Here is a 14,105-nt window from a genome sequence, read left to right on the forward strand (position 1 = left end):
TCAGAAACATTCTACCTCAAACTACGTCCCCAGCCCTTGTTATTTTGTTTTAAAGCAGGGTCTTGCTAGATGCTGAAAGTCTGTTGTTGCTGAGGCTATTCTTGAACATACAATCCTCCTGTCTCAGCCTCCCAAGTACTAGGATTACAGGTATTTGCCACCATGACTGGCTCTAAGAAGTCTTCTGCATACTTTAAATACAATTTCATTTTTAAAGGCTAGCTTGAATTTTTATCATTATAAAAAATATTACAATGGTTAAATGAATGCTGCATTTTTTTAACTAGGAAGGATAATTTTAATATCGGCACAGCAAAAGAGATTCTTTTTACAGAAATTTTGCATTTCAACACACTTTGGTTACAAAACAGTTTACAGAAGGGAAGTTAGAATTCCATAGGCTAAGTCATTGGAAACATTAAAACCATTCTTTTTTTCTTTTAGACAAAACATACCACAATGTTAAAATTTTTATATTTATATATCTTATAAATAAAGGTTCTTCTTATCATAACCTCACTAAATTTTAATCTATTAATGTTTATTAAATATCTCTACATTCAAATCTAAATAAAATTTAAAATAAATTCAATGAGGATTCGATAACTATTACTCAGAGCCAAAAATCTTAATAGGAAAATATGCTAATAGAATAGAAATTTGAGAAGCTCTGAGAGAAAAATAAAAATTATTCAGTTTTTCTAGAAAGAAATAGCTGGGTGGAGATACTATTTATTTTTATTTTTATTTATTTATATTTTGTGTGTGTGGTACTGGCAATTGAACCCACAAGGGCATCCTATCTCTGAACTACACCACCAGACCTATTTTATTTTGAAATAGGGTCTCACTAAGGTCCTTATAGCCTCACTAAGTTGCTAAGGCTTACTTCAAACCTACCATTCTCCTCTTTCAACCTACCAACTACTGAGATTACAGGCGTGTGCCACCATACCTAACTGAATATATCACATAGAACTGAAGGTTTCAAATGTAGGAAAAAGAAAAACATAAAAGATGATTCACAAAGATAAGAAAAATGTTAATAAAGAAGGACAAGCTCTCACGATTGCAATTTTGATAAATAATAATATCTTGATGAATACTACTTATACTTAACCTGAATATCATCTAGATGATATAATGGCACAGAGCATAGACACAATATATATTAGCTATTGTTTTCACCAAAATGATATTGATAGCACCAAAATGACTTCCCTACATAGTTTATATTGTTTTTTTGCTTTTCAATTATTTATGATCCTAAATTGGCCTCATATTCAAGTCCACTTTACCCCACCTGGATGCTCTTTCTATGCATTGCCCATTAAAAGAGCAGGCAGAATTCTAGTTAAAACATAGGCAAAGTGGATAATAGCTCCTCAACAGTGTAGGTGAATTTTAGGCATCTAGTTTTGTTTAAGTATATGTCCTGAAATTGAGCAAAGTTGCAAACATGCTCCCTTTGAGGGATACTGTAATAAAAGAAGGTGCTATAAAACAAGAGCTGAGCCGGGCGTGGTGGTGCACGCTTGTAATTCCCGCACTTGGGAGGCAGAGACAGGAGGATCGTGCAGGTTCGAAGCCAGCCGCATACGCTGGCTTAGGAGACGCTGTTTCCAAATAAAAATGTAAAAATAGGTCTGGGAGTGTAGCCCGGAGGTAGAAGGGCTTCCAGGAACCCCAGTACCACCAAAAAAAATAAAAATAAAAAAAAACAAGAGCTGGGAAAAATCTGTCATAGTTTTGTTTTTTATTTATTTGTGTGTTTGTTTGTTTGTTTGTTTTGTGTGTGGTACTGGGGATGGAACCCAGGGGCATTCTACTGCCAAGAGGCACCTCCAGCCCTATTTTTTTAATTCTTATTTTGAAACAGGGTCTCACTGAGTTGCAAAGGGCCTTACTAAAGTAGCTGAGGCTGGCTTCGAACTTGTACAGTCCTCCTGTCTCAGCCTCCTAAATGCTGGGATTACAAGCGTGTGCCACCACACCCAGCTCATAGTTTGTGTTTTTAATAAAAGAAAAGGGCTATAAATTGTAATAACTATAGAATTAGGAGCTTCCAGTGTCCTCATCAAAATTTTATTAAAGATTCTTAAGCTTATTACTTGTGAGCAGTTGGGGTTGGAGAAACACAGAAATGAAGGGTTGGCTGGAAAAAATAAAGGTCCTTTAATAACAATAATTATTATAGTCTATATCAAACATATTATGATTTTTAATAGTTCAGTGCAATTTTATAGACTTATTTCATGGGGAGCTTCATCAGAATACTCTGAGTGACTGTGGCCAATATTATTTGTTATTATTATTTTTTTTCTTTTTTGCAGATCTGAGGATAGAACCCAGGGGCATTTGACCTCTGAGCTACATACACCCCCTGCCCTACATTTTATTCTTAGTTTTTTTTTTTTTTTTTTTTTTGGTGGTACTGGGATTCCTGGAAACCCTTCTACCTCCAGGCTACGCTCCCAGACCTATTTTTATACTTTTTAAAATTTGGAAACGGTCTCTTAAGCCAGCACCGCCCTACGCGAACCTCCTGTCTCTGCCTCCCAAGCACTGGGATTACAAGCGTGTGCCACCACGCCCGGCTTTTATTCTTAATTTTTTTTATTCTTATTTTGAAACAGGGTCTCACTAAGTTGCAGAGGGCCTCACTAAGTAGCTGAGGCTGTCCATGAACTGCGGGCCTCCTGTCTCAACCTCCCAAATGCTGGGATTACAAGCGTGTGCCACCACGCCCAGCTTATTATTTTTTACAGATGACATAATTCTCAGGATGCTAAATAACTTGCCTATGGGCATGGAGGTCTTAAAGGAGATGGGCAGGATATTCAGTCAGATTTTCTGACCACATCTTTTCCTTAGCCTTGTCTGATCCCAGAGCCTTTAAAATCTTTTTTTTTCATTGTTCTACTGAGAGGGGAGATGAATTTTTTATTTTCCTTGATATTGCAAAGTTAGACATAATATATACATGGACAAGATCAGGAAATGTGGGCCAGATCATGATAGAGTTAACTGAATGTCTAACTTCAGGATAAGATAATGTGTGTGTGTGTGTGTGTGTGTGCATCTGAATACACATATACAGTGTATGTGTGTATATTATATATATTTATACATATATATCCATATAGATGCACTTTTCAGAGTTTTATTTTGTTTTGTTTTGTTTTTTGCAGTGCTGGGGATTAAACTAAAGGCCTCAGGTATACTATGCAAGAACTTGTGAGCTACATCCTAGGCTGATGATATTAATAATTATTATATTACTATGTGCCAGACACTCAATTAAGTACTTTATGTATCTTAGCTTATTTAATTCTTAGCTACTAACATTTGTATTTATTTATTGGTTAATAAAATCCAGAGAAATTAGCTAATCAACCTAAATCAGACAACTAGATAGGACCAGATCGAGAAATTGATGCCAGGCCTGCCTGACTTCAATGCCCGACCATACCACTGTCTAGAAAAGTACGAGAGATCTTGAGCACTATTTATTATAAGATATGCTTCGCCATTTCTCAAATGCAGCTGAGTTTGAGGGTGAATATAAGGAGGGAGGCTTGTGTTGAAATCGTGTGGTTGTTTTTGTAAACAAAATAAGCTTTTCATTTTAGAATAGTTTCAGATTTACAGAAAAGATATGAAGAAAGTAGGTGGGGATTTTATATATCCTACATGCAGTTGTCTTTTTCTTTATTACTAACATATTTGTATGGTGTGTTTATCACAATTACAGATATTTTTGAAAAATCTCATTTAGTATTATAAAATACTTTAAAAATTAAAAGTTTGTGTAAGTCAGACAATTGTGATATTTTCTAAAATCATCTCCTCTAATAGAGAAATAGAGGAGGTATAATCTTCCCTTATAGTAGGAACTTTTAACTGTAGAGAGGGGAAAGGAATCTTCCATAAAGAGCTACCTCAGAAAGTTAAGCAATGGAGACAGTGAGATTTTTAGAAGTAATACAAGAAAACATGAGTAAAAATGTGAAAAACACTGATTTAGACGTTCATTAAATTTTTATTTTGGCACAAAACTAAGGAGGTTCAATAAGATAATGAATGATGAAAACAGAAGCTAAAAGGATTGAAAGGGAACTTTAATGACATCTAAAATAGCAAATTATTATGTTTAGGTCTAAAAATCAATTGCAAAAGAATAAGATTGAGAAAATATGTGGTTTATGAAAAAGTGGTTTAAAGCAGTAGTCGTCAGCCTTGATCGTTCATTTTAATCATCCAGGGAGCTTTAAAAAATGGTCATCCCTGGTGCTGCCCCCAGAGGTTCTGATTTCTTTGTTTTGTGGTGTGGGCTGAGGGCTTTCAAAGCTCCCCAGAGGTTTCTAATGTTTGGCTACGGTTCAAAACCACTAACTTTAAGGTTTTAGAGTAAAGGCAGTGGTTCTGAATCCATTGGGCTGGTATTGAGAGAGTTGTTTTATTTTGAACAATTTCAGGTGACTCTAATAGGCAGCCAGGGCTGCTAATAACTTCTGGAAAGCTTAAAAGAGATCTACTCCTTGTCTACTTCCACAAAGCATCAGTACAAGTTTGGTGTCTAGGACACAGGAAATACGAGTTCCTCTCTACTTTCCTAACTAAAAAAAGTACACTCAGTTCTGCCACATTTTTTTTAATTGGTGCACTGTGGTCCTATATCTTAATGGAGTCCAAGATGGTAGAGGCATACACGCACACATCACTCATTTAGCCCTTCCCCACTTCCCACCCCATTCCTTCACCTTCCCTCCTTCTCATGTTTGGCTTAGTGATTGACTTTGATATGCTTGTGAATTTATATCATGAACATTAAGGATTTCCCTTCTCTGCCTCCCTCCCCGCTCAGTTAGGACACCTTATTTGCTCATCTGTGGTAGTTCTGCCACATTTTAAGAGAATTCAACATTAACTAGTTGAATTTACCAGCATGTCAGAAGAGTGACGTTCATAACGTCACTGACACTCAAGTTGAAAATGACGTGATAATTACCTCTACACATTTTTAAAGGTTTGTTAAGTGGAAGAGGGATTAGACTTTTCTGCCTGTGTGTTTTCTAAAAGGAGCAAACCAAAGGGGAGAAAAAAATTTACCTCAATATGAAAAGTGCATTTTGAACTTTCAAAATGCCATCATTGTAATTATACAATTAGAAATTATGCAATATCAGATTACGAAGAAAGTAGATTTTAAGTGTTCTCACCACAAATAAGTATGAGACAGACAATAAATACACTTGTTAGGTCAATTTAGCCAGCCACAATCTACATGTATTTCAAAACATCACATTGCACACCATAAATATGTATAATTTTCATTTGTCAATTAAAATAAAATTTAAAAGAAAACATGCAATATTTTCACTAGAATCTTGAGTGCATTCTTGTGTGAGTATATGTAACTATGTAACTTTCCTTTTTATTTTGCAAGCTTAAGCAAGTTTTATTATTACAGGTAGAAAGGGGGCCAGAATAATCAAAGCACTATGTCAGAGGCAGTGGAGTGCTTTGATAGTAAGACACTGAGGTCTCTGAATGCATAACATTTTTATAAGAATTCATCTCCTTTTTCTCATATAATTTATCCAATAGTCTTCTTTTCCACCGAAAAGCAGGTACTAGCCTGTTGGTTCTTTCTGCTGTGTGAGCCCTTTTTGTAGCCTTTCGCCTGATCCACCTAGGTTGTGTGTACCTGACAGTCAAATTCCTGTGTTGTTCTGCTTTCTACCAGCAACAGTGGCCTGGTGCTTTGAGCAGAGTAGGATCTTTACAAATGTTTACTTAATATACAATGTTCAATTTACATTTATGTATTTTAGCAGTAAACCAAAGGCTGCATCTTCAATGCACTGCGAAGGTAGGCATGTGTACCAATTTAGATTTATTTTTAACTTTACTGAAATAGAAAATTACTGAGCCAAAAATGTGTGATTTTGCTTCAAATGATATTATGATCACAACTTTTTATTTACCTTCTCATTTGCCTAGACGAGGTTATATAGAAATTCCTCCCTCTCTCTTCTCTCTCTCTCTCTCTCTCTCTCTCTCTCTCTCTCTCTCTCTCTCTATCTCACACACACACACACACACACACACACACACACACACACACACACCTTGAGTCTCACTTCATGTCATTGCACCTTCTAGGACACACCACATTTGCATCCTCCTTCCCCTTCCCGCCTGCCTTCTCTTTGAGACTGTCCAAGTGTTCAGCCCCAGTGACTACAGCATGGCCTAGCACACACATTTCACTCCAGCCACCTCTGCTTCCACTGATCACCATGGCTAATCAGATGGCATGCCAGCCTGCACCAATCATTAAGATGACCCAAATTAACAGCCTGGCCATGTCACAGTACATTCATTCCACATACACAGACATGGCCTGAGTGTGAAGCAGAATCCTGGATGTGCTTATTTGTTTTTGCATTGTAACATGCATTATTGATTGTCATGATCCACTTTAGCACTTTAAACCTGCAAATAAGAATCATCTGTCAATTATTCCAGCCACAATAGCTATGTGAGGTCAGAAGAGAAAGTGTCGTCTTTTTCTACCAGCATTTCCTTTCATTTGGCATTTTCCTTCAATTATATTGTAAAGCATCTTAGCTGGAGACACTCCCCAGCTCTTTGCTCAGTAGGGACACTTAGTCAGAATAGTTTTATATCCTGAAAAGGGAAAAGAACCTTCCCTCACCAGGTGGACAAAGTATCACAGGCTGGGAATTGTACGTTCCTTGTGAGAATTTTGTAATCCAATTTCCTTGTGCATACTAGTCAGTAAAGCTTGGTTTTTAATAATACACTGGCAGCCTTATCTTAATCACAGTTGCAACTGTTGGCACCTTGCAGTGAATTACTGGTGTAAATTTCATCTCCCAAATATTTGCATTCTGGATAGCCATTTTTCTACAATGCGTTCTAATAATTAGAGGGTTCCATTACCTGCTAAATGTTAGTATAAATTAACAATCCATTATGTACAATAAGTTTTATAAAACATTTACAGATAGAGATCATGTTTAATTAAAATTAACTTCCATATGAAAGCCAAGTGCACTAATGATTCACAATGACCTTTTATTACCTGCAGTCCCTTGTTTTGGCTGGATGATTGACAGCTTGCTGTTTGGCTACCATGTTGAATTTCAGCTGACAAGACTTTTCATTTTAACTCAATTTGCCCGCCTATCACAAGCTGGTGGCAGGCCAGACCCAAGTCACCCAGCTTTGCCTCAGCAGCTTGCTCTAGTTCTCATTAGTACGCATTTATTCAGTGGAAATTGGAAGACAAATGCTTGAAGGCATGTGAACTAAGTATAGCAAATTAGGTTTAAAGACTGAATATTTATAAGTATATGGAAAGTTTTTTTTTTTAAATTCTAGAGTGAATTGAGAACTCAGTGCTAGCTTTGGTGTAAAATAAATGAAGATAGAAGGGGGAAAGATTCTAAGAATAACAATACTATAAGCTTTTTCTTTCTATTTTGGAAATATGTAAAATCTCTCTGACAACACCTTATCAAATAAAAACCTGGCTTCTCTTTCATGGAATGCTTGCACAGTGAAGTTTAGCACCTCGTGTGTGAGAAGGGGAAAAAATGAGGGTCATGTTCATTTGTTGCTTGGTTATCCCTTGGTATGTTTTAAATTGCCTTGTTTGTTCGGCACTAGCGCAGAAACAGATGTTGCTCCACCGTGCAGGATAATTTACTGTACCTCCTGGTGTAGCATGGAAGTCCTCCCAGGGCCCAGCTGGTCTGTCGGTGGCACTGGTTTGTGTCTGCTCAACTATGACAACTACAAGTAGAGCCTGCATTTTATTATTATTATTATGCAGTTGTCATCCTTCTCAACATATAGCTCTGCCTGTACTCATACTGGGGCTGGTGCAGAGCTGCTGGCTATTGTGTCTGTATGTTGTACTGCAGAGCCCCATAAGCTCGACTTTCCATTGCTGATAATAACCCAACTCATTACTTTTGTCGTCTAATGATTATCGGCATGATCGCTCAGAGCGAGAGCCAACCTCTCATCTTGCACACATAACCGGTACTGGAAGGTAAAACAGATTTGTCACTTACGATCTGACTGCTGAGCCACACTTTGAGCTCCATTATTGTGATTAACTTCTGCATAAGATATGCCGGCCCAATTGTCATTTGCGATACTGTGGTGGGCGCAAGCTGCCAAGCTTCCCAAGAGCATGCCGGCCAATCGGGTGGAACCATGTTATCCAGACTGTAAAAGGCTGCCCGGTCACAACAGCCACCCGACCATTGTTTTGCTTTTGTTTTGCTTCTTCCCACACCCCTACTGGACTTGTTGGGTGAACAGCATCACTACATATGTCAGCTACCATTTCACACCACCAGCTAAGATGATGCTATGCTGCTGTTGGTCCAACAGGGCCAGCAGCAGCGTGTGGGAAGCCGGCCCTCGCTTTTCTCCATGGCAGTGCTGGCGCTTGGTGTCCTGCCGGCTGAAATCCGTCGTGTCAGGTGCCTTGTGGCGATCTTCAGTAGAGTCCATGTTCCAAAACCAAAGTTCTTTTCTGGCCTCATCACCAGCAAACCGATTTGACTCTGCCTGATTATAATAATGAAGGCAGTCCAAGAGAATATGCACAGCCTATCTGTACGTCACATTGAATCACCACACTGCCCACACAGAGCTGACCGCAGCCGCATTTCTTTAGACAAATGCATGCTTAAGGACAAACCTCTTGGGAGAAGGCACCCAAAGCTACTTCATAGCTCTGTGTGAGCGTTGCATGGATATAAATTTTACTGAAATAACATTTTTTTTTTAGCCAGATGCAAGCCTTCACTGATGGCCCTGCCTTTAATAATCTAACAATTGAGTACTCAGTGTGTCTGAATTTTGCTGAATACTAAGGAACTGGTGTGTGTGTGGGGGTTCTAAATTGCAAGTCATAAACACAACCATTTGTTATCATGTGCAGAGGGGGAAATCTGCATTTGGAGTTCCTTTTCATGTTGCTGATTAGAAAGAATCAAGCTTTATATTCTAAGACCTATTCATGCTGGTGGAAACATAGTCAGTTTTGATTATGAAGGGAGAGATGCAGACCTAGACAGGAGCTACACGCTGATATGCATGCTATCAGAATGATTTATGCAAATTATGCATATTATTCCCAAAGGAATTCCTCCTCAAACTGCCAGGATAAATTGCCGGAAATTAGCCATAAAATCTGTCGTGCTAGGAGCAAAAGGTGAAGGCCACTGGGAAAGCAAGGACATTCAGTTTCTGGAACCTTCCAAGATGTGATGGTTACTGTTATTTCCTCTGGATGCAAGAGAAAACATGGCTTTCTTTTGAATCCAATGAAAGTATTTTTGCTTAAAAATTTTCTAGCACATGCTGACTCACATTTTATTTACAGCTAGCATAAAAGAAAATTAAGTGTTGAGCTGACTCAGAAAGCCCTACTACAATTACTTTACTATTAACTGCTTAAGTGTTATTAAATATCTAAGCCTCCCTTTAAAGGCATCTCTGGTTTAAAGGTCATTCAGGTGACCCACCAGCAGTGTACTGTGAGTGGAATGTGGTCTTACTTTCCAACAAGTATGCTCTTTTTTAAATACTTTTATTGGTACAATGTAATTATCTATCATAGTGAGACAGGTATGCCCTTGACACAGCATTCCTCTCTTACAGGCTGTTCTTTCTTAGAAACATCCTAATCAACTATTTTCTGCCCAAACTCAGCACTCCTGCCTCCTACCTGTGAAAGGCCCCCAACTGTGATGGGAATAGATCGCTCCCTGCTCATTTTGCCATCCACCACCACACTGGGCTCCCTCTTTGGGTTCCATGAATGTGATGAAGAAATCTTTTCCTTTTCAATCAAGGCTATTAGTAATGAACATTAGAGGCTAATGGAGAGCCCTTTTCAGGAGCAGTAATGTTTTGGTAAGCTTTTGTTTGTTTCCTTCAGAAAGCTTCCTTTTGGAGGTATTGCGACTGTGCACATATTCTAGCGTCATTCGTTTCATTGAAGAGGATTTGACTGTCAATTCAGAAACTGGCAACTACTGTCTGCGAAAGGGAGACTTCGTAGCCTTCTTCCCTCCAGTCCTACATAGTGACCCCGAAATCTATGAAGCTCCGGAGGTAAGTAACCATCAAGCTTATTACTACTGCTACTCAGCACAGTACCTACCACTCCTTCATGAGCTCGCTCTTCCTCTTGCCACCTTATTCCAGGAAAGATTTGCAGCAGCTTAATGCCTTCTCTTTTACCTTCTAAAAAGATAATTTTCCTTTTTATTGAAGTGTTTTCTAAGAAGCCAGCTTTGAAATATTGTGGGATCTATAAATAGAAATACAATAATGAGACTAAATACAATTTGCTTCAAATGAAATGGACGTTGTATCTTGGCTACCATGACTTTTAGGCCCACCCAAATTAGGTTCTGTTTTGCAGAGAAAGCCATGAAAGGCTGCTTATTGATAAGTGGCACAGAAAATAAATAATGACCACCATTTTGCTAATTATTTCCAAAATGGAGTTGACTCTCCCAAAGTCAAATACCATCATCTCTGTAGTTAAGACCAAATACTTTTTCACCAAAGGTGTGTGCCCCTTCTTCATCAATTAATGTGGCACTATAAACTTGAGATTATAAAGCTGCTGCTCATGGGTGAAGCTCTGAGGGTAATTGTGTCATCTCATATTTTTTTTTCTGAAGCTGGAGTTAATGAATATCAAAGACTTGGAAATTAATCCACCCTGGTTCATCCCTTAATACCACTTCAGAGGTTCACCACCTGCATGCAAATTGAGTGCAGCCATATTCTGCCTGTGCTTCTCCGAAGTCAGGTTGCTGCTGCAGTTTTTGTGTATAGACCTTTTATTTTATTTTTTTCAAAAAGTAACTTCTGTGCTCTTTTTTGACTTCTTCATAACTTGGACCATTTTGGAACTCAGTTTCTAAGTTAGCTATTTCAAACCAGGTTGAGTTAATTAAAATATTGTTACATTTTAAAAATTAATAAGAAAAGAACAAACATCAAATACAATAACATGATTTGCATTTATTTAATTGGCAGCAGCAAATATCTTAGTGTGGAGGGAAAATGTACGTATTGTTTCTGTATTTTTCGGAAGAAATAATATGTGAATGATAACAGCAAATAAGATGTAGCCTTAGCAAGTTAATTAACATTCTACAGAAAAGTTTATCTCCACATTGTAAATGTTTTTTAAAAAATCCACTCAGCCAGGCCTGGTAATATAATCCTGCAATCCCAGTACTTGGAAGGATGAGACAGCTTGATCACAGGTTCAAGGACATTAGCAACATAGTGAGACTCTTGGCAACCTAGCAAGATCCTGTTTCCAAATAAAATTAGAAAAGGGTAAAGGTATAAGTTAGAGGTAGAATGCCCCTGCATTCTATCACCAGTACCAAACAGCAAAAAAAGAAAAGAAAGAGAAAGAGAAATCCTACTCATAAATATTCAATAAACAAGGCAAATAATTAGGTAATATTTGAGAAATATTTTTAAATTTGAAAGAATTTCATGTCTATCTATAATTTTTCATTTAACTTCTATTTATTGTTTTCATTGTAATCATTACACTAAGTTTACTATGCATTTCATAATAGTTAAATCAATATTCAAGTTATCAATAAACAGCAAATGTTGATCACCATCTTTATGGCAGCATTCTTTGTTTTTTGTATTGTTTGTTTGTTTGTTTGTTTTTGGTGGTACTGGGGTTCCTGTAAACCCTTCTACCTCCGGGCTACACTCCCAGACCTATTTTTATACTTTTTTATTTGGAAACAGGCTCTTTTAAGCCAGCGAGGCTGGCTTTGAACCTGCGCAATCCTCCTGTCTCCGTCTCCCAAGCGCGGGGATTACAAGCGTGCGCCACCACACCCGGCTTATGGCAGCATTCTTTGTGAGACTCCCAGTTCCCACCACTCTTTACCCCCATGATAAAAAAAAATGACTTTGGTTTAGAACTTTAGAAAATTAAAAACTAACATTAAAATTTGAAGGCATTTCAATGTACTTTTTCTGTTAAATACTAAATAGCAATGTTCAAACTTTACATAATAAATTGCCAATCTCAATAGTAATCAGAAGAGTTTGCCTCATACTAAATCAGTGGCTAAGAACAAAATTGCAATTTCGTGAATGCAGATTTAATAGCATTAGAGTAGCTCTAACTTGAGATGATAAACACTATTATTTACTAGATTTTTAAATTAGCCAATTATGCCTGACTAATGATAAAATTAACTAGCTAATTTTTTGGTATGGTATTATTTTCTTGAAATTAGTTGTGGAATACTGATAAGTCCTAGCACAGAACCACCTTGATATGACTTGGCCAGCTCTTAATATTCATTCGATAAACATTTACTAAGCATCCACCACTGTCAGACATATAGATTTATTCTTCTAGTTTAGTACAAGATGGCAATACATAGATGCTACAGAAGTTCATATAACAGATGCCCGTCTCAAACCACCATGTGTTGACAGTAAAAAAAAAAGAAGAAAAATTCTGAAAAATCCTCTTCCTGGCTATTTGTCATCAAGAACACTGGCCCAGGAACTCACCAGGGACCCATATTTACTGCTACCAGCTTTTTGTATCCTACAACCTTTGAATGAGAATACCAGACCTTAGATAAAACAAACAACACCTTTTGGGCCCCAAATAGGAGGAAGCCCAACTCTGAACACAAGTAGAACTATTTTAGTGAGACATAGAAGCCCAAGCACCTTATCAGAACATAGTTCTCAATGAGGCTCAGTTTCAGAATGGCTGAGCTCCAAAGACATATAGACTACTGCATTCCAAATAGGTCATGGTCATCCTTTTGCAATTGATGGCTTTACAGGCCATCTATTCCTGAAAAATCCTTCCTTACTTGTCTACTCATCAGTCTACTTACCCAAGAATCCCTCAATCACCACTTCTTTGGTGATGTCCCTGCTTCCCACCTCATTCCTGAGAATTTGCCATTGTCTCCTCTGTGTCGTGTACATACCTGTGTCATAGTGCAGGTCAAGGTACCTGGAAGTTACTTGTTTCATTGTCTCCTGCCCACACAGGAGACCATCCAAGTGAGCTGGATAAAGAAGGGGATTCTGGGATGGATGCACACACTGAAAGTAGAAATATACTTTAGTTGAAACTTTAAGTCAGGAAAGAGAGTGCATATTCAAATATGTACTGGACATAAACAGATCAAATAATGAAGTGGCATGTGTGTGAATACAGTGATGCTATTGGGGGGCAGAAAGAACTATGGTGAAAGCAGACCCCAGAAAGCATGTAAAGGGGACCACTATATGTTTCTGAACTAGCCCTCAGCGCTTGCAAACATTTAGGTCTATTTTGGCCAAGCTGTTTTGTTTCTTTGGGATTTTTTAGAATCAAAAAATTTTGACTTTTGAATGAAGTTTGGATGTTTAGATATTTGAAAAAATAAAGTTTAAGAAAATAAAGGATAAGTAAAATATATTTTGAGTCCTAATTTGGCTTATAAGTTACCAACATGTAATTTCTGTGTTAAGAATTATTTTGACTTAATATTAGTTACTTAGTTTACTGTAATGCTAAGCATTCAGGTGGTTCCTGACTATGTGGGAAAACAGACTGACAAGTGAATTTTATAATGGTGAGAGTGAAAACAAACCAAACTCCCCTTCTTGACTCTTCCTCTATCTTTAGAGGTATACCTGCCATCCAACAAAGTCTAGATAATCTATTAATTAACTAGGAGTAAATAGCTTTTAATTTTTTTCTGAATTTTTTTAAATTTACATCTATTATTAGCCAGAAATTATGCCAATGGCTACCAAATAATCAGAAGTAAGTAGTGATGATTTCTTTTTTTTTCTTCAATTTATTTTATTTATTTAAACAATTTTTATTGAACGTAAATAGTATACATTTACACTATATTTGATGCCCTCCCCCCCGCCCCCATTTTCCTTTCCCCCCTCCCACCAATGGCTGTCCAGGTTAACCATGACGTATTCATAATTTTACACATGTTCAGGTGTAGACCCTCGTTAAT

The 14,105-nt window shown here is 37.5% G+C and overlaps 1 protein-coding gene across 1 annotated transcript in view; it reads left to right on the forward strand.

Annotated features, from left to right (window-relative positions):
- Positions 1 to 14,105, forward strand: part of CYP7B1 (cytochrome P450 family 7 subfamily B member 1) — a gene marked incomplete at both ends in the record, with an annotated part of 198,523 nt that overhangs the window by 170,942 nt on the left and 13,476 nt on the right. Inside the window, one exon of the mRNA XM_080694931.1 lies at positions 9,995 to 10,170. Coding sequence (XP_080551057.1) covers positions 9,995 to 10,170 — 176 coding nt within the window. The remainder of the gene's footprint in view (positions 1 to 9,994; positions 10,171 to 14,105) is intronic.

Source organism: Muscardinus avellanarius (assembly GCF_963383645.1).
Source record: "Muscardinus avellanarius genome assembly, chromosome: 4".
In the NCBI taxonomy this organism is placed as follows: Eukaryota; Metazoa; Chordata; class Mammalia; order Rodentia; family Gliridae; genus Muscardinus; species Muscardinus avellanarius.